The following is a 28,000-nucleotide window of genomic DNA, read 5'->3' on the forward strand; positions in this document are numbered from 1 at the left end:
TTTTCGTAAAATTTATTATTTAATAAACAAAAAATAAAATAGAAAAAATATACACTTACATAACTAAATAAAGCAATGAATAAAATTTATTTATAAATAATTCAAGAGCAAAAAAATTTTAAATACAAATATAAACAAATACAATTTTTTAGCACTTTTCAATATAAAAGAAAAAAAATTAAATTAAATATACTCGTATAATGAAATGGGGAAAACTTGTATAAAATACTAGACTATGAATAAAATATAATTGTATGTCTATATATTTATTTATTATGATGCTGTAGAATAAACAAAACAAAAATCTATAAATTTTTATACAAAATATTGTATACCATTGAAAACGTTCAATATTTATAGTCAAAGTATAATTTTATAGTTATAAATAAAATGTACGGATAAAATACTTGTGTATTTTTTGTTCATTATTTGTTTTTAAAGTTAAATAAATTAAAAAATACACTTGTTTATTTGTTTATGAAATACCAAACAAAAAATGAATTAATGAAATGATGTATTATTTACAGTTAAAATTTTAAATAATTAATTGGTATAATTTTTAAATCTATAAAAAAATTAGCTGCACAGCTTAAATAAATCTATAACAAAAATAATATTAAAGTAAAAAGAACAAATTTCACTAGACCTTAACCAACCGATGTTATTTAAATAGGGGTATTCACAGTTCTAAGTTAAATGAAAAAGAGCTACAATAAGATTATTGTAATCCACGTGTTTCAAGTTAATTATTTATGAAATCATTTTGAATAAAATCAATTTCCAGACAAATTTTGAAAATCCCCTCTTAAAATTCCAACGATTGCAGCCTTGCTTCACTAAGCTTTTAATTATTTAACACTTTTCCGACTTTTTGGTCTCATAAGGCGGTCGAATACTTTCTAAATCATGTTCGGGACTTAACACGAAAATGGGCGAAGCAAAATCACTATCATTGTTTAAACTATTCTTACGCGATTGATAGGGAGGTGGTGAGGATGATAGATAAGGATTAGTCATGCCCTTTTCCTTGCCTCGTTTCAACATGATATACACTACAAAAATACAAATCAAAAGAGCAGTACTGCTGGCTGTTATAAATAGTACCAGTTGTATAGTGCCCTCATGTGAGGTTATAACTTTGGCATAAGTGGGTAATTCTTCGCGACGATGTATGAACTGGACACGTGTTATATCCGTGGAATAGTGACCATTGGCCAATTTGAAATCACCACTCATTATGGAAGTTTCTATGGCAAAAGCCATATCAATTTTATCATCATTATGCAGTTCGAAGCGTATCAGGGCAGAACCGTCACTATTTTCTTGTACTCTTAAATTTTCCACATTGCGTCCCAAGAGTTGATTAAGCTCCAGACGTATGATATCGTAGACATTATTTATAGAGGTCTCGGAATTATTTTGCATATGCATTTCCACTATAACCGATGAAATGGGTGTGGGTGTACAGTTGTATTTACCCTTCTCAAACATGGGCGAAGTTTCTAGTTGATTACCGGCTGAGTCTACACACCAACAATGTTTTTTATTACACTGCATTGGACTAAAGGCTCCATTGCTGTCACAGGAAATGGGAAAGGGAGCAGTTTGGGCTAATGAACGACATCTGGTGGTTTTTAAATGTATAGATTTCACCGATTCCACTTGCAACTTGGAGTCCCACAAAGAGTTAGCTAACTCTAAGACACGTTCAGTTACAGTGGGTGGTACTGTGGTGGTACTGCTTACTGACTTAGTCTCCAAATCATCCTCAGTTATTATGTGTCTAGCTTGCACTTCATTAGAAACTTCTACCTCCTGCTCCTCCTCCAGAAAGTTATCCAAGTCAGTTAAAACTGTCATTTGCCTGATAAGTTCTTCCATAACCAATAAATCACTAGTATCCTGGGGTTTGTATTTACGACCTTGTCTACTATTACAGACAGGCTCTATATCTCGTGTTAAAGTGCCCTTTAACGGAGCTCCCTTTTTATCGGCGCACCAGCATACACCATAAGGTGAAGGTGTCTGATCTAGAGAACCGGTAACCGAGTTCAAATCTGGCTGTTTGCCCAAACATTGCACTGGACTCCAGTGTCCTGTTACAGGATCACATCTAGGCTTAAACCACACCGACGAATGACCAGTTCTTTGGGCCGCCAAAGTGTTTTTCAATTTTAATCTTTCACATTGTGTCAGAGCGGGACACACCGAATTACAAGATAATTCATTGTGGAAAAGATTTTTAGTTTGACAACTGCTTTCGTTTAAGTCAATGACAACCGGCACGCAGCGATTGGCTTTGGGATTAAAACGGTAGCGTGTGGCATTGGCTACGGAAACTGTTTTTGCTAGGCAGCTATTGTCCATGGATTCGAAGCAAACATCTCCTGAGAAAAAAAGAGAAAGAAGTTCATTATATGTATATTCATGTACATTATAACTTTTATACAATTTTCTGAAATTTTAAATCAGCCCTATCTATTCTACATAGAATATACAAAATTACGTCGGAAAAGTATATCACTTTCCTCGGCAAATGCTTTGAAGTTTTTGATATTTATTCTAATTACTAATTTATTAATTAGGATTTCACAAGCACTGCACCCTAGATTATTTACTAGTCTGTTGACTGGTGTATAGACTATTTACTTATATGTCTATGGATTACTCTATATATTGTACTATTTAAAAGTACATATTTCCAAATCTATGGTCTTGCCCATGGACTTCAAAACTACTAGTGCAGTAGTTTTTATTGTAGTTCTGAATTTCCCTTAATATATTATTTAAATAATGTCTTCGAAACTTACTGGTCTTTGTACAGCATACTCCGCGATGTGTTACCGGATTCAGCTGACACGTATGTGAGGAGGGACAAGTCTCATTCTCATTTTGGGGTCCACAGCTTACAACCAAATCTCCCTGTTTTAAAGGACTACCTTCTGGACACAATGATTCACGTTTCGGCACACAAATAGGCATCTTGGGGCAAGGAGCATCTACACAGTCTATATTGATCAACTGGCATTCTTCGGTTGCTGCACAATTTATTTCTGCACAAAAATCTCGGCACTCACAAGTTTGGCAACCATTTGTGTCCACTTGATAGCCTGCCTCACAGCTGCGGGAACAATTTTGCTTCTCACATTTAAAGGCGGAATTTTCTTCGCATACTGGATCGGTGCCTTTTAAACGAGTACCACTCATTTCCTGGCCTTGTTCATCAACACACCAACATTCACCAGTGGTGGAAGAACATTGGACTTTATTCCACTCTCCGGTAACAGGATCACATTGAGCAATGTTCATTTTCATTACGGGTATACCCAACTCGGAGGATTGATGCATTTGTATAGCCTGTAAATGTTGACAGGCAGTCTTCATTTGTGGCAAAACACACTGGGTACCACAACCATTGGAACAGCAACGTTTGGCTCCATCGCAGTGAGAATCGGTGCGGCATTCGTAAGCACAAGCATTGGCATCTAGGTTATCGGGACCTGGTGGCACTAGATAAGGACATTGACCGGGTTTACGAGCTAAGCAGGCAGGCACCGGGGGACAGTATTCATCATCACACGATACCTCTACAATACGACATTCCTCATTCTCCCCACACACCACATCTTGACAGGGATCACGGCATTGGCAAGCCGGACAGCGGGTGACAGGATCTAAAGTAAAACCATATTCACAACCCATGCGGCAAGTTAGATCTAAACAATCAATTTCTTCACGTAACTTTACACATGATTCATCGGTGACATTAAATCCTCTCGAGTGGGGTATCTCAGTGCCGAAACTATCCACACACCAGCACTCTTCCACATCCAATTCGACAATTTCTTCATCATTTAGGGGTTTCTTGGGAGCGGGAACAACCTTCTTAAAATCAGTTTCAAATAATTGTCCCAAACTTTGTTGCTTACTAGCACCCATATCTATAACCTTGGCATTACGACCCATCACAGGAGCGGCTAACTGAACCTTAAGTAAACTATCATCGACTCGGTACAGTTTTAGACGTTCGGCATCACGTTTCGTACGTTTAGCAGCATTATTAGCTAATAACATGCGCATGCGACGGATGGTATTTTCCTCCAAAATTTTACGGTGTTCAGCTCTAGTTACTTTGATTTTACGGAAGTTACACTGACGTTCCTTATAATTTCCCTCATCGGAACAACGAGGTTCAGGTAAAGCCAACTTCATGCCTTCTTCAGTACCCTCCATGCGTTCCGAAAAGTCACGTATATATTCACACACTAAAAAGAAAGAACAACAATAATAAATTAACTTGTTTTTAAGTCATTAACAATTATAGGGTTATGAGTTAATGTGCACAAAATCGAGCGAAATATCAAAAATGCATCGTTCTTAATGAAAACCTATTTAATTTCTAAACTTACTCGTTTGTTGACGTGGCTCTGCTGGCTTTGTTTCTTCGACAATTTTAACAGGACAGCAAACACTTTCCGATTCCTTGTGTAACTTTGTACATTTGTAATCTTTCGGACAAATAATACGATTTGATAGGGAACGTGAAGATTTTACTTCAGGTTCAGCATCAAAGAATGATTTTATTTCACGGCCATAGCTTTGTCGTTCTAGTAAAAAAAGAAAATAACTTGACATTTCAAAATATAATTTTTATAATCCATTTACTTACCATTATAACAATACATTAGTTCATTGGTGGTATTGTCGGATAGGGGAGTTCCTACTTCACATGGATTTGAGTAGGCCATGGAGGGCTTGCATACCGGCCAAGAAGCACACAAAGAAGAACCTGATTTGCACAAAGGATCTGTGGCTACTTCACACTGGGAACCAACGGGACATAAGAAACCCTCACAAGGCTCGGCACACTCACAAGTAGGGCAATTATTATGGTCATTCTGTGGAACCAAAGATTAAGAGTTTTGTGTTTCATAATCCTATAAATTTAATGAAACAAAAACTATATATAAAAATCCTTACCTTAAAACCATATTCACATACAGCTGCACAAATATTGGTATCACATTTCTCTTGGTTAAAACTACGACCCATCAAAGATCTACTAATCATATTTTCCCAACCCTCACAGTTCACCATATTAGCGGCACCCATGCTACCGGCAATTTTATGTCCCGTTCTGGGATCTACACACCAACATACTAAACCATTACGAGAACATTGTTTGGGTGAAAACATACCACTGGGACCACTGCAATCCGGCACATAACCACGACCTTCTCTTTCGTTTATGGCCAAAATGTCAGATAAAGCACGGGCCTGTTGACAGGTGGTGACATTGTGTGGTTGTTGGCAGTTGTATTGGCAGCCTTTAGTGAAACAACATTTTTCCATATTACGACATTCCAGATCGTGGGTGCAGGGTGTACCGCACATATAACCTGTGCTAGGTGTATAATTTTCCATTTCAGGTGCTGGACAAATTCCGGGTTTATTGAATTTCAAAGCACTGGGACAGCAAACACCATAATCATTGCCACCTTCTACCATACATTGATACAGAGGAGGACACTGTGGCTTACCGGGTTCCAAGCCACATAAGAAAGGTCTCATATTACTGCCATCCTCAATAGCCAATGGCAAACCAGCAGGACAGAAATTAGACAAGGATCTAGCTTTCTTGCACGTGGGCACTGGTGGACAAGGTTCTGTCTTACAATTAACCTCCATCAATTGACATGACTGACCATTCGGACAGTTGATGCCATCACAGGGATCACGACAACGACATTGACTGCAGCCCGTTTGAGGATCACGTGCAAAACCCGATGGACAAAACATACGACAAGCTGAAGCTGGACAATTAGCTGGTTCTTTACACTGCACCAAGGCTTTTGTAGTATTACGAGTACCGGGAATTTCCACGCCATATTCATCTACACACCAACAATCTTCTCCCCTTCTGGCATTCGTACACTGTATGGTTTCGAATTGTCCACGCTTATCACATCTGGGCGCTCGAACTTTAGTGTTTAGGGCTTTGGAACGTCTGGCCTCAGCACGTCGTAAATGTTGACATGCTGTTAGGTTTGCTGAAATTTCAAAACAAATATGTTATAAAAAGGTTACTTGAGGGATTTCTTAAAACTTCATGGTTTGGATTATGGTCTGGAGTATAGACTAGTCAATAGTCTGGAGTATAGATTAGTGTATAGTCTATGTCCGGAGTTTAGACTATAGTCTGAAGAATAGATTAGAAAATAATCTGGAGTGTAGTCTTGAGTATTGGCTATTGTATAGTCTGAAATATAGACTAGTATGTGCTAGCTTATAGTTTGGAGCGTTGACCAGTCAATAGTCTACGTACATACATAGATCAAAAACAATTTTATTAAATAATTTAGCACACTTTCGGAATATAAATTTTTTTGCAAAAATCTTAAACAAAATTGTTACAAATTTCACTTACAAGGTCGCAGATGACAAGCATATTTTTCTTGGAATTTGGTTAAAACCATTTATAACCAAACTCTTAATGGATTTATTTTATTTGTGGTACCAAATTAAACATCATGTGAATTAAAAATGCAAATAACAACAACAGAGTAAATAAAAGCGAAAGTTTAACCACAGATATACAAACATATAGATAAATGAATGGACAAATAAACTAATAGAAAAAATACGAAAATTTCAATAAAAAAGAGCAAAAGATAATATGAAAAAAAATGTTTTATTCATGTTTAACTTACGCATAATGACTAAATTATAAATCCAGTTTTGTTAAAACCGTTAATGATTTCAAAATTATGATATAATAATAAACATAAACATGCTCAACAGTTGTTTGAGAAAAAATATAACATAATAAATAAATAAATAAGTATTCTATAAGAAAAGAGGTAGAAGTAAATAATTGTAAAATTGAAAAGTGAAATGGCAATTCTTAATGGTATTAAATGTTAACCGTTTTAGAATATCAACAACAATTTATAGAAATAGAAAGCGTTTATGTTAGATTTATAGACACAAGCATAGAAATTTCATTAAATCAAAAACAATTTTGGTTACTATAAAAAAAAAAAAACTATATACAAAAAGATACTCAGGCACTAGACTTTAAGGCGAAGTGGGAACAGTGGTTTTCAATAAAACAAATTTAAAACTCACGATATTATTTGTATCAAATTAATAGGAAAACAGTTACATTTTTATTCTATTATTTCTAAGACGATTTAGTTATATCTATTCGTACCACTGTACTGCGAATACTTGTTCTTTCATCGTGTTTGTCTCTTAAGTCTTTTGTTTATGTGAGAGTGATTGTGTATTTGTATGAGAAGAGATAGATGATGTTCATTGAATGAAAATGAAACTTTTGTTGTAGTTTTTTTTTTGCACCCATAGACATACATATATAACTTACAATATACATAGTCATTATTATTTTACTTTTAGTGTTGTTGTTGTAACTAAATAGTAAACGTGAGTAGTAAATAAATTCTACTGACACAGTTTCTGTTATTCATGTGTTTGCTGTGGTTAATGTTTTTTTTTTTCAGTTTGTTTGCACTTAAGTAGTTTTTATTTCATATATGTACATATATCAGTCTATATTATAGACTGATCTGCTAACATGTTATCATCATACATGCTACACGTCCAACATGTTGTTTACAACAAAATGTTAATGATCACCATTACCCACCAACAAATAAAAGTCAGTTTTAGGTCTTTATTTTACTTTATTTGTTTGTTGCTTTTTTTCTCTTTAAATAAGCTTAAATTGCAAAACTGTTTCTTCTTTTGAAAACTAACCCACAATTACACACTATAGAAAAGAGAAAAATACCTTTAAAGAAGCAGAAAAAAAAAACAATAAACTTTTAACGAGGAAATAGTACAAATTTCGGCGTTTAGTTTTATTTTGTGGTAGTACTGTTATTTATACAATTTAATCGTTATGGTTTTGTTCAAATTGCCCTAGTTTAAATGTGAAAAAAAATCGTAAAAAGCTAAATTAAAAATACACACAAAATACATACATATGTATAATTACACCTTAATGTTATATGTAGGTATGTATGTATGTATATCTACTACAAAAGTATGTACATATGTACATATGTAAGTATAGTTTATTTTACTTTCCTCTTTTTTTCTAGTAAGTTGTGTAGCTTATTCAAAAAAAATAAAAAAGTGACCATAAAATTTATTTTATATTTGGTACGTTGGCGAAATCGTATCGAATGAAAATTGTATTGACAAAGTGTTTTTTTTCGTATTTTTTCAAATATTTCGCATTGCGTTTATGTAATGCACCTTTAAAGTCATTGACTTTTATATTTACAGTTTTGTCTTTTGCTGCCAAAAGTATAAGATTTGCCTTGTTGTTAAGATGTACTGTGGGTCAATAAATATGAAGTTATTATAAAAAATTAAGTTTTTTGTTAAATTATACATGATTTTCTGTAAATATTTAATTTTATTACATCTTTAAAGAGGCCTTTAAAATACTGCCCTAAGTTATTGTAGATTGATCTGAAACAAAATTTTTGAAAATCTGTACTTTTCAAAAGGATTGAGCCGCGTTGAATTCGAAACATTATTAAAATATTGCATATCAACTGAAAGTCCATTCTGTCTACTTAAAATAAATGCTTAACATCAGAAATATCTACTTTTCTCTTCGAGATATCTTCACCTAAAACTTGAAAACTATTTATCGATATATTCATAATACATATTAATATTATACTCCATTATAGAGTAGAGTGTACTATGGTTTTGGTCCACGCCTACTGGAAAATGTTCCAATTTGCTCATCACTTCTTGATTAGATGTAACGATGTCTGTCAGTCCCTAAACTTAAACGGATGATATTTACAGCAGATTTTTAAGCAATTCAAAGCAATAAGCATGGAAATAAGGAATATAATTTTGTTTTAAGAAGTACTTTAATTTTCACTATTTTGTGTTTTTAAGTGCTAAATAAATAATTAACTGAATTTTTAATATTATAAAAATAATCAAATTTTCTAGAAATGATCTACTGTACACAATATAGTATTAATGTTATGTTTTTACATAAATACATACATATTTGGTTATTGCATTGTTCAAATATGGAGGGACATACATACATACATACATACATACATACATACATACATACATACATACATACATACATACATACATAAATACATACATACATACATACATACATACATACATACATACATACATACATACATACATGCATACATACATACATATGTACACATGTAAGTATGTTTTACACTTAAATCATTTCGTTACTCACCATGTGAACGTCCTGCCTCGGATGCAACCAGTAAACATGCAAAAACCAGAGCACCAAAAGAAAACAACTTTAGCCATCGTTTATCATCATATCGAGCCATATTTATACGCATGAGATTTTAAAACAAACACCATCAAACAAAAACAATAACAACAACAAAAAAATGTTCAAACTTTAAGGTTAATGTTATGTTATCTTATGCTTTTATGTATTTTCCGTTTGTTTTTTGTTTCGCAAACAAATGCTTTATTTATTATTTAATAATATTGTTGTTGTTGTTGCAGTTTCTTCCTTTTCCTCCTTTATTTACTTAATAAGATGGTTTTGTTCTTCTTTTTCTTATATTAACTGTATGTGTGAATATTAAAAAGTTTTATTTACAGTTTCAAAATATGAACTCTTTTTATGTTCTGCTTACGGGTTCAAGCATAACAAACATGAAAAGAAAACAAAGAAAAAAATTACAGTTAATTTAATATTTAAACAAGTACTTACAAAAAAAAACTTAAAAAACTAACAATAACTTTAAATTTAATGCCCTGTTCGTGTGTAATTTATTTTTAAATATTGCGTAAAATGTAACTTGTTTTTTTCTTAACACTTCATGATTAATAACAATGTGATGCTTTTTATAACAGATTTTTTTATTGCAAATATTTGTGTTTAGTTATTTAATATTCCCTAGTCTGTTTTTGAGTTTCCAAAAAAAAATGTTAAACTAGTCGACCTTCAAGTAAATGCCAACTGCTTATTTTTAAGTTTTTAATTGAAAATTAAGACTTTTTAATTGAATTTAAATTAAAAAATTTTAAAGTGTATTTGTAAGAATAAGTCATGTGTAAGTTTTATTTAAAGTGTTTTGTACATTTTGAGTTTTATATTTATGGTAATACAAGGTATTTGAATTGTAGGAGGGAGGTCTTACTTTAAACAAAAGAAAACACAAAATATACCCACATAAATTATAAGAATAACGCAATAAATATTTGCAATTTGTTTTAGATATTATTTTAAAAAAATATATATTACTTAACAAATTTCATTAGTTTGATTTAAATATTTTACTTTTCGTGTCAAAGTTAAATTCTGCAATTTTTCCCAAACGATTGTTCGAATAATCGAACAATCGACTTTTTGTCGAAAAAAGTCGAAAAGTCGACTTTGTAAATAAAAGTCGAAATGTCGAAAATAGTAGAAAAAAATCAAAAATAGTCAATAATTTTAAAAAGTGGAAAAAAAAGTCAAAAATAGTGAGAAAAACTCGAAAAAGGTAAAAAATAGTAGAAAATATTAAAAAAGTGGAAAATAGTCTAAAATTTTAAAAAAGTGAAAAAGGTCAAAAACTCTAAAATAGTCGGAAAAGCCGAAATGTCGGAAAAAGTCGACTATTTATAAAATACCAAAAGTCGAAGAGTATAAAATTCCTCTTTTAACTAAGTGAAAAAGACGAAAAATCAACTTTGCATAAAATGCAAAAAGTCGACTTTTAACTAAATACAACAATAGAACCCAAATAAAGAAAGTGTAGTTAAATGATCAATTGATCAGTTTGCATAAAATGCAAAAAGTCGACTTCTAACTAAATGCAACTATAGAACCCTAATAGAGAGTGTGTAGTTAATAGAAGAGTGATCAATTGATCAGTTTTTATAATAATCCACAGACTAATAATAATATGTTTTGTCAATAGACTAAATCTTAGACAAACCAATACACAATAGATTAGTCGATATATCAGTCCATAGACAAGTCGCTAAATCCGTTAATAGACTTGCCCATAAGAAAGACAATACTCTAGTCCTTAGACTAGTCAATAGTCTATTTGTTAGTCAGGAGTCTATACTAGTATATATAAGTATATATACTAGTTTATGATAAAATGGAGATAGACGATAATGGTTTAGTTTATAGACTAGTCAATGTCTAGAAAATTACTTTTTTCTATGAAATAGTTAACATTACATTCAATAGACAGTTCAGTATACTACAGTTAATCGACTGGACGGTTAACTTGATATTCGATTGTCCATAGTCCATATTAGACCATCAGTCAAATCTATTCTAGTTAGTAATCCGGTAAGTTAATTTACCAATAAACTAGTGCTTTGGTTAGACAGTAGACTAGTCATTTGACTATTTAATAGACAAGCCTTTTCACTAGACAATAGACTAGTCCATCGACAAGTCAGTATATCTGTCCATAGACTAGTTCGTATATATATCCATAGACTATTTAGTAGATACTTCCATAGATTTATCAATAAATTAGTCCTAAGTATAATTTCGCATAAAATAATCGATACCCTAGTTCATAGACTAGTCAGTAGTTTAGTTCTTTTAAATTGACGGGTTTATTACTTGTCAATAGATTAGTTCATAGACTTGTAATTAGTCAAATATATGATATGGATTATTCTAGTTCATACTATTACTAATATAGTGCTGCCAGATTTACAAAAAGTAATTTAGAACGTTTAACGTCTAATACATAAAGTGATCCATAATACTAGTCCATACCACAACTAACATAATACAGTAAAATTTACGAAATATAATTTAGAACGTTTATTCCTAAAAAGTATTCGTTTTAGAAAATAAAAAACATTTTTCCATGTCGGTTGTAATAATTACCACTTTCCTTAAGATTTATGACACATTTTCTACTAAATTAAGTACTTTCTTATTATACTTTTTATTAAAAACTATATCTCTTTTTGTCATGACTCATGACTAACCATGTTTGACAAATGACTACTGCTATAATGAAGACACTGCCAACTGTCTAAATGACTTTCATTGTGTGGAAAGTTTGGTGTTTGTTAGATGTTAGATAAGACTTTATTCCAAAATCATCGTTTGTATTTGTGTCTCAAATTAATCAAAACCCATGGATCTTTATTTTTTGTGAACTTTAAATAAATATGCAACTTATTTTCTTAATGCTACAATTACAAAATTTAAACAAAAAATTAAATATATTTTCTTAAACTTTGTCGATGTTGTAACTTATATTTCGACCTCAGGCTAAATTTAATTTAAATAACAATTTAATGCTCACAAATTAAATAATTATGTAGAAAAATATTCAAAATGCCCTAAGGTTATAGCAAGTATTTATTTTGTCAGTTTGTTTATTGAGTGGAATTCAATACATAGTTATTGAGGTCAGGGATGATAAATGAGACTTAATAAAACATTGCTTTAAAAGAAATACAAAATGTTTTGTTTTTATTTTAATCTTATTAAAATTTCTTTATATTTTAAGTACTTTAAAACCGGATCACAATTGAACATGATCAGCAAACATTGTTAAAATTTACAAATCTGTTAAATCTGTTCCGAATTTTATGTTAACCTCATGAGTTCTTATGCATTTCTCTGTGTTGTATAACTATGTTGCAAAAGAGGGAATATAAAAAAGGCGTGGCATAAATCAAGATTTGTTTATGATTTTTTGAAGATATCAGTTAAATTTAATGTAAATTTTCTAAATACTTTTTTTGTGTTGCAAAGAAATTTATCATTATAATAGTGGTGGATTAACTTGGACCATGGTTCCCAATTAAGATAGGATTTAGCATATAGTTCCTTTTGTAAATCGGTTGCAATATGTTTTTATTGTTTCGGGTATAACGTCCACAATATGTGGCCAGAAAACATAATGCAATTCCTATTTTTTATTATGGAATGGAATGATTACAATACCAAAATTTCTGAGTGTCTGTCTCGAACTGTCTACCACTTAGAGTTGTCCTCAGGCATTGGCTCCTCCATAGTTTACAAAAAGACAGCTGCCTATGTAAGGCAGTTATCCTTTTTGCTTATGTCTATTTTTTTTAGCTCTCCACTCTCCAGATTAAATGGGAACTGTAAAGTGACGACTGAGTGTCTGTCTCGAACTGTCTACCTCTTAGAGTTGTCCTCAGGCATTGGCTCCTCCATAGTTTACAAAAAGACAGCTGTCTATGTAAGACAGTTATCCTTTTTGCTTATGTCTGTTTTTTAGCTCTCCACTCACCAGATTAAATGGGAACTGTAAAGTGACGACTGTATCCGCTCTCTTTTACAAAGGATAAACTAAAGTAACGAATGTCTACAAAAACTACATTAGTGGCAAAAAAAATTAGAGTCAACCTGGCGATTAGACCGTAATTGGCGTTATAGGGCAGATTTTACAGATTCTCTTAGCTCTCATGTTTTTTTTAAAGAAGAACTAAGTTTTAAAAATTTAACGCTTAAAATGTTTGGTTAAAGGGCGATTGATTAGTCTGTTCATTAGCCATTAACGTAATAGATTGTAAAAGTTTGTTTTCTTTAAATAAAATGTCTCCTTATAATTTCAATTAATTTACAATTTCCAGCTATTTTATGCCAATTTAATAGTTTGCGGACTATATAAAATTTCAAAATACATGGTATTTGTGTTAATAACTTTTTCTTTAAGTGGTATGTTGGTAATAAATGTTATTAACTATTATTGCTGCACATATTAACTTTTGTTTAAAAAGTAATAATTTTCATTACAAATATTTATTTAAAAATGCAATATTAAACAAATATTTGTATAAACAATTACTGCAGTGCAGTAAAAAAATTTATAAAAAAACAACGCCAGACAAAGTAGTTTTTACTGCTTAAGAAATGAATGAAAAAAAAACTAAATAAAAAGCTAATATGGGGTTTAATTTGAAGCTCACACCTATTTTATATTAAATACATTCCTATCTACATACATACATATGTACATAAATATAAATATGTTTTTGTAGCTGTGTTTAAAAGTGGTGTAGGTCCAATAAACGAACGAACGAATGCTCATACTCATACAATGTGAAAGAAGTGAAAAAAATAACGAAACTTTCACTATTACTTGAAATTGAATTTCAAAATATGGTAATGGCCAATTGTTTATACAAACTCATACTTGTACTTCAAAACAAAAAAATTATTACTTTTTTATTATTAATATTTTGTTAAAAAAAAGAAAAATTTCGCACTAACAAATTAAGGTAAGAAAACTTTTAAAAACAACACTTGTATGATAAACCCCTACAAACATACAAACAAGTTAATAATAATTATAGTTTTTTTTATAATTGCAGACTTGTTTTATTCTTTTATAATTTAATGTTTTCACATTAAAAAAAGAAACGAATTTTTTCTTTTTTATTCAGTTTTTGCAAGTGCAGAAAATTAGCCAGTGATGATGAGTAATAAAAATTGCTGATTTTTTCTGTTATTTTTTTTTTATATAACTGATCCATAAATTTTTGATAAACATGTTGAAATACTCGAATATTCATTCATTCATTGGCTTATGTGCACATGCAAGTTTGGTTTTTTTATAAGTTTTAAGGCCCGAGTTGGTTGGTCATGGAACAAACTTGCCAATAAAAGTGACCGTTTTTATATTTGGCTTTTTTAAAGTGTAAACAAAAACATATTTTTTATTTCTAGAAAAAGTGGTTTGTATTTACAAAAAATATAAGTAAATATAAAAAAACATATATTTAGTTGAAGTTTGTAATAAAACCAACTAAATGATGCTGGAGATGGTAAGTTTTATTGTATTTAATATTGCTGCTGCTGCTCATGATCAACATCATCGTCGTCATCAACATGATGATCATGATATATAAGTTGGATGTTGTTTTTGTTTATGATTATGAAGATAATGTCGCTTTCACTTTAGCAAAAATTCATGAGCAATCGCAGAGCAACTGCAAACAGCAGCTCTATAGCAACAACCACAACAACAAACCCTAAAAAAAATTACAATTGTACAATATTGTTTGTTGACTTACAGTGAAACCGGAAAGAGAAGACGACATTAACAAATACAGAGGATGTAATGTTGTTGACTTTATATGAAAAGAAAAAAGTTGTCGAAAATGTTTGAAAACAAGTGTCTCAAGAAAGTTAATAAGTATAATAATATTTTAATTTAATATTTTAATACATAGTAATATTTTTAATTGTAACGTTAATTTATATTTTATAAATGAGCTGGAGATTTGAAGTTATTATTTTAAATTAAAATTAACTTTTAAATAAGAAATATTTTTAATATTATTAAAATTGTTATTTCAAAGTGATTTATAGATTGTATTTGGAATCAGTTCGTCTATGATAATTAAGTTTTGGCCATTTGTTGGCCAATTAATTATGTAGCCTAGATTATTGAATAGTCTATGAATTAATCTATTGACTAATATACTTACTAATCCTCAGTATAGTCTGCAGACTAGTTTTTTAGCTATCACAGGGACAAATCTATTGACATTGGTCTGTTGATTAGTATTTTGACCGTGCCATTGATTAATCTATTGGATAGTCTTTCCACTGGTTTTTTGACTAGTTTATGAGCTAGTTTACTATGGATAATTCTATGGACTACCTTATTGACTAGTCTACCATCTTGGTTATGTATTAAGCTCCTGAGTAATCTATTGAGTGATCTATGGTCGAGTCTAATATAGTATATGTATTTTGGTTACCGTAATGTCATGTTAGTGATTAGATATCTATCTATCTATCTATCTATCTATCTATCTATCTATCTATCTATCTATCTATCTATCTATCTATCTATCTATCTATCTATCTATCTATCTATCTATCTATCTATCTATCTATCTATCTATCTATCTATCTATCTATCTATCTATCTATCTATCTATCTATCTATCCATCTATCTAACAAAGCACATTTTATCGGGATCGGAACATATTTAAATTTTACATTTTAAAATTTTGAGCCAAATTTTAAATTTAATTTTTTTGATATCAAATTCATTCTTTCTAAGTTTTGAATCAGAAAAACTCTTTCAAAATTAAAATTTTTTTCTAAATTAACAACAACTCTTCGACTTAAATCAAAAAAGTAAAAGGAATAAGAAAAATAATGAATGAGAATTTAAAAAAAAAAAATAGCAAGTGAAACTAAACTAAAATTTTATATTTAGAACTCATGCAACCTTAACAACCTCAATAATTTTAAACTCAAACTAGAACAATGAACCCAAAAAACAGTTTTAATTTCGACCAAAAAGAAAACATTCCCACCATTAATACAAGCATACATATGTACATATGTATGTATGTAATTTATACACCGTTTGTGATTTTTATAATTTATTTTATTATTATTTCAAAAGACCCACTGTGCAATTTCGACTTAATGAAAACCAGACAGATGTTGTAAAACATTTTTTAAGACAAATTAAAAAAAAACTTGTAAACTTTACATTTCCGTTTCTTTTTTTGAAATATATACCAAAATACACTTTTTTAATTTATATAGTTTAGGTATGTTTATACCTATGTTTGTAAGTAAGTGTGTGTTATATTTTATTTAATTAAAAGTTTTTCTTTTTCTTTGTAATAATAATATTTCAACTTTATATTTGTAGTTTGAGTTTTTCTTTGGTTTTTTTTTTATAGTTTTGGCAATTTTTTTAATAATTTTTTTGTTTGTTAGACATGCATTAAAAAGTTATTTTTGAAAAAAGTTTTTGGTTTTAATATTATTTACACTTTTTGGCAGAATAAATAAAACACGAAAGAGTGTTGTTGGTTTGTGTTAAATTTATTTTAGGTGTTTGAAGTTAAGAGTAAATGTCTGGGTGAAATTTTATTATTATTATATATATATTTTTTTAGTTTATTTAAGAAAAAGTAGTTTTTTAGGTTTTCTCCTAATAAAAAAACAAAGGTTTTTTTCGTAAAAAAGTTTTGATAAACTTAACGATTTTAGGTTTAGTTTGGTAAAAGTTTTTGTTATTTTAGTTATTTATCTGTTTTTTTTATTGTTTTTCTTTTTTTGTGTTGCGTAGTGAAAACTTAAGTGATGGCTAATGACCTCGTTTTTTGCAAATAAATAAATAAATAGGGAAATTTTTAACGGAAAGTAAAAGAAAATAAAAAAATCCCATTTAAAAAGGCCAACAGTTTTATGTTTAAAACAAATTTTTTGTTAAATTTAACATTAATTTTTCAAGTTACATAATATATTTTTTTTTTGCAAAATTTTTAAAACTCACTTTTTTATTTTATTATTTATTTATAAAATTATTTTAGTTTTTTGTTTGTTATAATTTATTGTTATTTAACTAATTTGTTTTAATTTTTTTTTGTAAATATTCTTTTTCAAATAAAATAAAAGATTTAAGACACAAACTTGTTTAAACAGTTATCAAAAAACTTCAACACTACCGCAACGAAACGAAAGACTTAAGACCCAAACTTTATTTAAAAACCAAGAAAATTCGAATAAACAACATGTTACTCTCACGACGTTGTACGTTAAACTAATAAACAAACCTTAAAAATTTTTATAATTTTGAAACTCTGTTTTTTACAATAATATATTTTCTGATTTTTGTTTTTTGCTAACTCACACGACTTAACAAACAAGCAGCCAACACCACCAACAAACCAACCAACTAAAAAACAATGTATGAGTATGAAGTGCTGGTATGCGACAACAAGTGTTTGAAGTAAAATTTTGTGAAAAATAGTGTATTATACTCTAGTCTGCTGCCATTTGGTTTAGACGTTTTTTTTTTTTTTTTTTTTTGTTTATTTTTTTGTTTTTGAAATATTATTCATAGATAAAGGATGACCTTCTGCCTGCCATAGTAAAACATCTAAATAAACTTCAATAGTTGGGTAAAAACGTTTTTTTATTATTATTATTATGACTGATAGGTAATTCCATTTGATTTGATACTTTTTGCTTTATAATTTTGTTGTTATTTTTTTCAAATTCTTTTTGTTTGTTATTGTTATAATTTCAGTTAATGTTTCATTAATCAGAATTAACTGAAATTAATATCATTACAAATACAAACAGAAAACTAATGACTGTTACGACATTATATCAATTTAATGTCACACCTTCATCATTATTCATGCTGTAGTAGATTCATTGTTCACATAATTTTTTTTTCGTTTAAAGCATTCCTAAAACTTGTTCGTTACACTTAACAATCAATTCAAGACGAATTTTGTATGCGTTATTTGTTAATAACTTTAGTTATAGACATCTTAAAAAGAGAGACAATGCAAACTTTAAATATGGCTTTACAAATTTTAGCTTAAGATATCTCGAAAATCTCATGAGATGGATGTCGTATTCGTATTCATAGCAGCTCTATTCTTGTTTTCTATATTAAGACCTCAACAAACAAATGCAAATGCCATGTATGCCCATGTATAATGAAGGGTATTCAGTTTGTTATAAGAAATTTTTATAGGTTTTTGTTTTTTTGGGTAATTTGTATAACTATAGCTACACATATAAATGTATGCTGCAATAAATACATACCGTTAAAATTGATCGATTATACATTAAACCAGTTTATAAGTATTTATTAGACTTGTATGCGGAACTTAATAAAAGGAAATACCTAAAAGGGATTTCCCCATCAAACTAAGCAGATGTCTTCGTTATTAAATTATTAGCTTTATTTCAATATTAGGATCTTGATAAAGAAAAAACTAAATAAAAAAAATCAAATATTGTTGTTGAAATTTTATCGTTTTTCTTTAAATCTCAATGTTTTTTTAAGAATAAACTAAATCACCACATTAGTCATTTAATTTTTTGTAAGGCCATTAGCCTTTTCTTTGGGTAATAAATTTTAAGAAACTTCTTTAATTTCAAATTGTAACTTGATGTTTAAGTTAAAAATAACTTTGTACATATTTATAACATTAAAATTGTTTATTACACCAACCAATACGAACGTTTTATCTCTTAGTGATAATCAATCCGTTAGCCAACTTTGATATTCTGCCTATCGGTTCTAAGCTCCGCCACTAAAATACAACTTACAAAAACGTAGTTACGATTACAATACAGAATACACACAATCGTAAAGCATCGAAATAAAATGGAATTGCTTCTTCTTATTCTTACGATTCCGTTTTTTGTTGAAATACCAATTCGAATCGACCATTTCGTAACTGAATGCGAAAAAGTAATATAGATTTATTTCAACAAACAGTTGACTATATAGAGTTGTAAAATAAAATTGTAGGCATTATGAAGGATAATATTCTTAGAATAGAAAATAAAACTTAAAAATGTTCAATCATTAATAAAAATAAAAATTCTTTATCGAAGAGAAACATGCAATATATACGCATAATTGGGTCGAACAACGAATTTCGTATAGCACGACGAACTAGTCGACAACAATTCGTTGCGTAAATTCGTCGAATGGAACACAATCAAATTATTCGTAGTGGGAATTCGTTTCAAAATTTGTTTGTTTGAAATTAGAAAACGTAAGAAAAAGGAACTAAAATTATATTTTTGTGAATATACCCAATTTAGAGATTATTTTAACAGCTTCAAAATTTTTTCGAACATTAATTCGAGTTTTCGAATTTAATTTTAAATATTCGAACATAGCATTGTAGTGTTGTCATCAAGTGTACTCCAAACAGCTTCAAATTTTTTTCGAACATTAATACGAATTTTCGAATTTAATTTTAAATATTCGAACATAGCACGTAGTGCCAAATTTCAGACATTTCGGGCCACCAGAACTGGTTTTAATTGCTTTAAAAATTTTTCGAACTTAAGTTCGAATTTTCAAAAATTTTAGTTTTTATGACCCAGAGATTTTTTTAAGAGCATAAAAATTTTTTTCGAACAAAACTTCGAATTTGCGAATATTTGAATAAAATATTGTATTGTCATTAGCTGTACTCACGACCTCCAAATTTCTGAAAATTCGGGCTACCGGAATTGGTTTTAAAACAATTTTTCGTCGTTCGTCTGCGAAAGAAATAGAAATAAACCTGTCGCACAGTTCGTTACGTATGACGACATAACTTTATTATAATTTAGTCTAAGCAGTACTTACCTGAATGTTTCTCAATTTATTTCTGCATGCCACAGATGCCACAACCATTTCTGCTTCAGCTACAATTTCCCTCATCCTTTTTTTTCAATTTCTCGCCAATAATTAAAACATCATATAATAGAATTAATTTGTTTTTTTTTTTTGGAATCATTAAAGTTTTTGTTGTTGTTTGTTTATATTTGCATTTGTTTTGTTTTACATTCACGATTTTACATTCTATGCCTTTATAATATTTGTTTGTTTTTGTTTTTTGTAGTTTATAATGTGTCTTCTTAATCTCAAAGTAATATAATAATCATGAATTAAGTTTTTTTTGTCTTTTTGTTTTTCTTAATTTTTGTTTAATTGTATAAGTTGTTGTTTTTTGTTTGTATATTTTTTAAATATGACAATTTTTTGTTGTTTTGTTTTTTTTTTTGTTGTTGGTATCACCTTAATGGATAAAATGTCTTTAGTACAATATTATCATTATTTATCGTTATTAATTTAAGTATTAACAAAATAAGTTACAATTTATCATCTAAATAAATAAAATCTGTTTTTTTAATTTAATAATATAATAATAATTAAAAAAATACAATACATAAAATAAAATAATAATTAAACACGCTCACACACTCTATTATAATCAATTATTATGTACAACTATCAGGGTGTTGGCTTTGTTTACGTTTAGATTTTGGCTCTTTAGAGTGCTCTATTGAAGGACGTCTTGGATTACCAAGTGTTACTAAGGCGCTGGCTACAGCTAATCCGGCGGACTGACCAGCTGGTGCATGCTGAAGACCACCTAAAGTAAATTAAATTTAAATAAATATGTTTCATGGTATTAAACGAAATGCTATTTATGTTCGAACACTTTACCTGTGGGTAAACGGACTAGAAGAGACAAAACGGCTGCACGATTACCGCTGCAGGGTTCTAATGCTATCGGGCTCGGACATTCCTGCAATACAAAATCTCTTAAAACTGCTTTAATATTTTTCGTTTAAAAAGTCTTACCTTTTTACGTTTCTTGCTCATATTTGCAATTCCCTCCATGGTTAAAGATAAATCAATACTTTCACGATTTTCTATGTCCACTAGCACCTATAAAACAAATAAAAAAATATATAAAATAACTTGTACACTACACCAATAATCGAGGTATGTACCTGTGAAAATGGACGACTAGCCATTTGTTCCATTTCAACAAACAAACGTTGTCTTCTTCTGAACATGTCATACTTTTGTTTAATTTTCCACAGTATGGCGGCCATTAGCAGTAGCAACAAAAAGCAAGTTGAAAATGTTATAAAGAACTGTTGCAAATTGAGTTTGGGATATTGTGAGAACGCAATCTGTATCCAAATGGGAGGTTGGAAGTCATGCACAAATACATAGAACGTTGTCAACGAACTATTGTCTTCTGGCGAATGACCAAATTGGTACTCAGTCTTGGGGAAGCGATGACGAAATGTTGAACAATTAATATTGGTAAAAAGAATTTTACTTTGCGAACCGGCAAATTTAACAATAATGTCCATTTTTGCCGGCACACTACAGGTAATTGTGAAATCAGCATCGATTTCAGGCTTCACGGGTGAATTGCGGAAATTGATTTGACGAAAGTGGCGGTCTTCTTTCTTCGATAGATTAAAAGTGAACTGATAATCAATGGTGAGTTCATAGTAACAGGTTGAGGAAATGGGATCGCCATGATAGTGATTCTGTGAATCACATTTTTCGCAATGATCTCCCACAATACCTTTGGTATTGCAGTAACATTTACCCGTATCCGGATGACAGATATCTCCCTGCTGGTTACAGTCACATTTCTGACATTGACCACCATTAATGGGATTTCCCCAATAACCAGGACCACACTTTTCGCAATGAGTACCAAAGGTCAGATTCGAACAAGGCTGTTCGCAGTGCACCGAATCCAAACATTTGGAGTGACCATTACAGTTACATCTGGGACAAGAGGTGAAATACCATTGACTGGAGGGGCATTCCGCCGAATTGTGCGGCTTTAGAGCTCCTCCTTCAATACACTTGCCCAGACCAGTATTTGTGCCATCATCACACCAACCACAAGCAGGATCATCAAGACACTGCGAACAACTGTTGTAGTAACCACACTGGGCTGTGGACAATGCCGATGAGTTACCCCACAAACCAGCCGGAGAGGTACGACATTTGGAGGTGTGTGTTGTCCATTCCCGGCATTGTCCGTACGGAAAACTGGCCGTATACGAATTGCGATCAACGCAACGTAATTCATTCTGACACCATATACAATCATTCTCCGTACAATTGTGACAATTACTGAGAGAAGCACACGAAGGTGGACAAATTATTTCATCAATTGTTCGATTACCGTTTATAGCAGTATATGGACGACAACGATTATGTTCTGGTTCCCAAATACAGGCAGTGTTTGCCGAACACGCATGACAAGTATGCAGTTGTTCACATAAGGCTGTAGTACGAAAATCTTCTTTTATTGGACAATTTTCCAATTGTTTTATATTCAAAGGTGGTGCATTTGTAGCTATTACAAATTGGGCTTTGGAATGTTGGCTCTGTTGTTGTGTAGATGTTTCATAGAATACCGAAGTCAAAGGAGAAGTTTCACGACAACGTTCTTTTGTACAAACGCCACTGCCGCAATAAGTGCAGCCATATGAATTCGCAACACATGACTGACAATTATTTAGCTCTTGGCAGCGCGTAACATCCAGCAAAAGTTCTGAAGTCATAGTTATACGACTCTTAGAAGGACAAGCAATGTAATCATATTGTTCTCGTCCATAAATAGCTGAACGTTGTACCCGTGTTATGGGTATGCATCTCATTTTCTGCACATCCCAAATACATTTAACGCCCGGTCGGGCATTCGTACATTTTTCCTCTTTCGAATAATAATTACAGTGACCGGGAGAGAAACGTAATATATCGTTGAGTAGTTGACCATTAAAGCCTCCGTAAATATAAAGATTATCTTCAAAAACTACCGAACTATGACCAAATCTGGAAGGAAAAGTAAAACTTAATAACTTAAATCTTGCTATTAAAATACAACTCGTTTTTACCTGGCTAAATCTGCTTGTAAATGCATTGGAATGTTTTGTTTATGCCATGAATCACAGAAAACATCGTAAACTAATAAATCTTGACTATAACATTTAGCTCCATAACTCTCTGCGGTATCATTATGAGTATTGCCACCGAATACCATCATTAAACCTTGATTGACAAAATTGGCCGTATGCAAGAGACGCGCACTAGGAGCTGAAGACAATAACGTCCAAGTATGCGTGGAGGGTGAGTAAGCATACAAGCGTGTGGTTATATATTGGCTAGCTTCCGACTCCGATACTATACCGCCATAAACATAGATTTTCTCTGTCAAATAATCATAGGCAGCACTGTGACTAAAACCACCCTTGACTACATAACCAGAGGTCTCAACAATTTTCCATTCTCGGGTACCGAAATTAAACTCCTGCACCGTATTCAAGTAGCCATATTGAGGAGAACGACCAAAGATCACCACCATATAAGGATAACTATGTTTGTCTCCAAAACTAGGCACTAAAGTGGCTGTGTGTCCTGTAACATGCAATGGACCACACATGGCATAGGGTGTACTAAGAGTATTGCAAGGTTCTGCATTTACAGTTATATTTTCCCAAGTTTTGGCAGAGACATCAAAAGCCCAAAGTTCATTAGAAATACCGGAACCTTTGACAACACCGCCATACATGAAGATTTTATCGCCATACATAACGGTGGACATGCCATAGCGCTGCTCCGGCACTGTGCTGCCTTTCTCAGTGTGGACAGTTTCCCAGACATTGCCATTGAAATCATAGGTGGTCATAAGTTTACCACGACCATATGATTCACCGGCAATAATGTACATGGTATCACGCCACACAGCAGCAGCATGGGAAGCTGTACCTGGTGGTGGTGAAGATTGTTTAGTATTGACACTCGACCAAACACCATGAGCCTTCAATTGTCCACAATCATTGCCACCATATTCCTCTTTGCAAATGCATCTATAATCGAATAATAAAAATTTTGAATTCAATTTAATATTATGTTGTTGTTGTTGCAACAAACCTCTCTTCTTCCAAATTACAAACACCATGATTTTTATCCTCCATACAATTATTGGGGCAAGCAGCTATATTACACGCCTCACCACTATACAAGGGATCACAACTACAGAAACCATCGTTACATTTGCCATGACCAGAGCACTCAATTTCCTCATTATCACTGGGACAGGCATTCATGCGATATGATAAATTAAAACCAGACATATTGTAGGCATCATCACTGAAAAAATGCAATAAAGCAGTGCCCGAACGTGCTATAACTTGTGGAACGCTGCGTATGGAAAAATTGCCTCTATACATAAGGCCACTGTGGGTAATTGAAATGAGAATTAGTTTTATGTAGAATGAAGTTTTTGTTTGTTTGATTTTTACCTAAAAACAGCTAAAAGCGGAGAATCTACACTATCACCGTCGTATATATACAAATGATCCCAACCACATTCTGTTGCAAATTCACGCAAATGCATGCGTATAGTGGGCGGCTTACCATGCTTATGACTCCAGTGTTTTGTATCAATTAACCAACTACATTTTACACTTACGGAATAATTACCCCAACCATCGTGTATGATGCCGTTCTGATGATACATCCTTGAATTGAAAGAATATAGAGATAGAATAAAAGTTTATTTTAAATTAGTTTTCAAAAGTAAGAAATATCTATATATAGAGACTATTAACATGTCACATTTTGGTTAGACAATTAGAATCCTTGGAAATAGGTAAAATAAAATGGGATTGGGCATTCGATTAAAGTCTTAATATAGCAGTTGTCAGAGTTAGATAGATAAATTAATCAAGCGATTGTACATTGATCGATAATAATCATTTAGAGAAACAACTGCATCAATGGTAATTATAACTGTAATTCTGTGATGAAAAAAAATTACAATTTTTATTCCTGTTGAACCAACTAACAAAATGAACACAAAATTAATTTTCTGATATAAAATATGTACTTTACATTTCATTATAATTATTGATTCAATTCTACTTCGATCTGTAATAATTTATCAACGAATTTAAATATGTAGATGTGTTTAAAAATTTGTTATTCAATGAAAAAAGTACATGTAAAATTGTTGTGTTTAAACATGTAATTTAATATTTCTAGAATAATGCACTTGTTCTTTATCAATAATCGAATCTTAAAACGTTTTAATGTAATAATTAAAAAGTTCTATGAAATTTTATTTCATATTCATTTGATTTTATTTTGAATCTGGAAGCAGCTTGCGTCACAAAATTTAGCTCACTTTAGTGATAAGATTTCTAATGATTAAATAAAATAAATATTATTTAAAAACTATTTTTTTGCGTCTTTACAGATTGCTAATTACTTTGGTTTAAATTTAACTTATCACGTAATCTACTAAATAGCTTCTAATCTACTAAAGCTTCTAAAATATTTAAAAATCTAAAATTTATCTGATCAAATTCGATAGTCGTTTAAAGCACTGCAAAAAATTTAGACCAAAGAAAATTTTAGCATTAGAAGTTTTTAAATTGCTCTGATAGTTCTTCTCTTGACAAGATTTTTATCCAGACTGTATACTTGTCTGTTAACTAATCTATAAAAAGTCTTTTGACTAGCCTAATAACTATTGTTCGATTTCCAGGACTTCATAGATCGTTGACTATCACATATCTTAAACGTTTGTGAAATGATATTACTGTATTGATTTTCTAAATGACCAATTATTTACATTTGTATTTTTTAATTCATTTAAATATTAGGTATTACGATATCAAAGTTTTACGGGATCGCTGGTAGGTATATATTAATATTATTAAATAATAACTAAGTAAACATTAAATAAAAAGCATGTATTTATTAGCATCACTAAAGAAAACAATAAAAACAGAATTGCGTTCGATAAATATGAAAATTTCTGTGAGTCATGCCTTCAGAAAACCAATATACTTATTAGTAAATAAGAAAGTTATAAAATAATAATTACTGATTCAAATAAGAAACAAAGAGTTATACTGACAGAGGTCTTAAATTACGACCTCTTTTTGGGGGTAAATTTGTATATCAAGTGAAAGATTTACAATAGAAAAAATTGCTGATTAGATTAAATAGAAAAATAAATGACTATTTGTTCAACGTATGCTCTAAAATACCTATAAAACATACCTAACTTTACCACCACAAAATTGGCATTCGGGTCCTTGCCAACCATCAGCACAAACACACTGGCCAACATCCTCCTTGCATTTGCCATCATTTTGACAGTGACCACCAGGTGCGGAGCAATTGTAGGCCGAAACGTGTGTCAAAAAGCTGGAGCAAATGTGAAATAAAACCAATAGCAACAGTAAAATATGTTTCCGTCTGTATTTACAATTAAAAGTTGCTGTTGTCGCAGTTGTTACGTTTGGTACAACTGTCGTTGTTATTGCATTATATTGCTGCTGATGTAAATATTGTTGTGTTGTTGTATTGTTAGTCCTGCTGTTGAAGAAATTATTTAAGTTATTTCTGTTATTGCTGGCATATTTGCAAATGTTGTGTTTAATTGCTGCTGATGCAGCTGTTGTTCCCTCGTCATCGTCGTCGTCTTCGTCGATGTATTGTTGCCGCTGCTGCAGTGTGTTATTTACACACATCTTACTGTGTTTCTTGTTGTTTTTGTCTTTTATCCAATTACTATTTATGTCTTTTTTGTTGCTGCTGCTCTGCCGCTGCTGATGTTATCGTTTTCACACTCAAATTATTAAAAAAAGGTTTTTGTTGTTCTTGAACATGGTTCAATAATTTGTTCTGTTTCTTTTTAATTTTGTTTAAAACATATTTTCCGTTTTAAATACTAATCTATATATTCATATTCTTATGTTTGCCTATTGTTTTTTTTTGTGATTTGTTAAAATAATTTAATTTGGAAGTTTTGTTGGTTGGCTTTCTATTTCTTCTCTTGCTGGTTGGATATTTTTTCTTTCTCTTTTTCTGTCCGTTCTTTTATTATTTTTCACAGACAACGCACTTAACTTTTGTTTTCATTGTGTAATAGATTTGCCAATAATTAAATATAGAAATACTTTCAATAATACTACGTACAATTAACACATCATTTTCTCTTTATTTATTAAAAACAAATTAAAGAAAAACAATTATAATTTTTATTAGTAAAATATTTTTATAAATTTTTTCGTTTTTTGCTTTTCAGGTGAGTGAACTAATTTCTCCCGTTGACAGCGGCCAATGATGGTTATTAAGCGATTTTACTATTTAATCTATTCGGTTATAGAAATGAATTTTTTTCTAGCGATTTTTAATAGTTGAAAAGAAAACAAGTGTTTTTTATAATCTTTGTTGATAATTTAATTGAAAAAAGTAGTCCAAGAATTATTTAATAACATTGTTTATATACAAAAACTAGAATATTATCTTCAAAAGTTTATGGTCTTATTAAAAAAAATTTTAGTTAAAAGACGGTTTATAAATCAAACTTTGTTTTAAAAACTGCTCATATAATAATGTCTTTTTGTGAAATTTTTGAATTGAAGCGATTTTTAACATGAATTTATCATAGTTTTTAGAAAGAATTAACAACACAGACCTTAATTACAATTTCAAGTTTGGCCGTTTTTACAATAAATGTATTTAAAGTCGTGTTTACATTTCGTGAAATGTAAATTAACATTGCGAAGTTAACATTTTGTATATTATAGCCGTTAAAGGGTTATGTTAATGATAACGGAAAATTAAAGTTCAATTTATTGTA

The 28,000-nt window shown here is 30.7% G+C and overlaps 2 protein-coding genes across 2 annotated transcripts; both read right to left on the bottom strand.

Annotated features, from left to right (window-relative positions):
- Positions 1-164: 164 nt before the first annotated feature.
- Positions 165-17,592, bottom strand: LOC111690508. The gene is made up of 7 exons (XM_046948717.1): positions 17,326-17,592; positions 9,284-9,693; positions 4,981-6,050; positions 4,670-4,898; positions 4,410-4,607; positions 2,811-4,265; positions 165-2,387 (listed from the first exon to the last, which is right to left on the bottom strand). Exons 2-7 carry the CDS (start codon positions 9,393-9,395, stop codon positions 853-855), a joined length of 4,599 nt encoding a protein of 1,532 aa, XP_046804673.1. The 5' UTR covers positions 9,396-9,693; positions 17,326-17,592; the 3' UTR covers positions 165-852.
- Positions 17,593-20,367: 2,775 nt separating this feature from the next.
- LOC111690514 (attractin) lies at positions 20,368-27,477 on the bottom strand. The gene is made up of 8 exons (XM_023453009.2): positions 26,413-27,477; positions 24,645-24,863; positions 24,274-24,579; positions 23,238-24,209; positions 21,315-23,175; positions 21,163-21,249; positions 21,025-21,106; positions 20,368-20,950 (listed from the first exon to the last, which is right to left on the bottom strand). The coding sequence occupies exons 1-8, from the start codon at positions 26,883-26,885 to the stop codon at positions 20,796-20,798; spliced, it is 4,155 nt and encodes a 1,384-aa protein (XP_023308777.2). The 5' UTR covers positions 26,886-27,477; the 3' UTR covers positions 20,368-20,795.
- Between the last annotated feature and the right edge of the window lie 523 nt (positions 27,478-28,000).

Source organism: Lucilia cuprina, chromosome 4 (assembly GCF_022045245.1).
Source record: "Lucilia cuprina isolate Lc7/37 chromosome 4, ASM2204524v1, whole genome shotgun sequence".
In the NCBI taxonomy this organism is placed as follows: domain Eukaryota; kingdom Metazoa; phylum Arthropoda; class Insecta; order Diptera; family Calliphoridae; genus Lucilia; species Lucilia cuprina.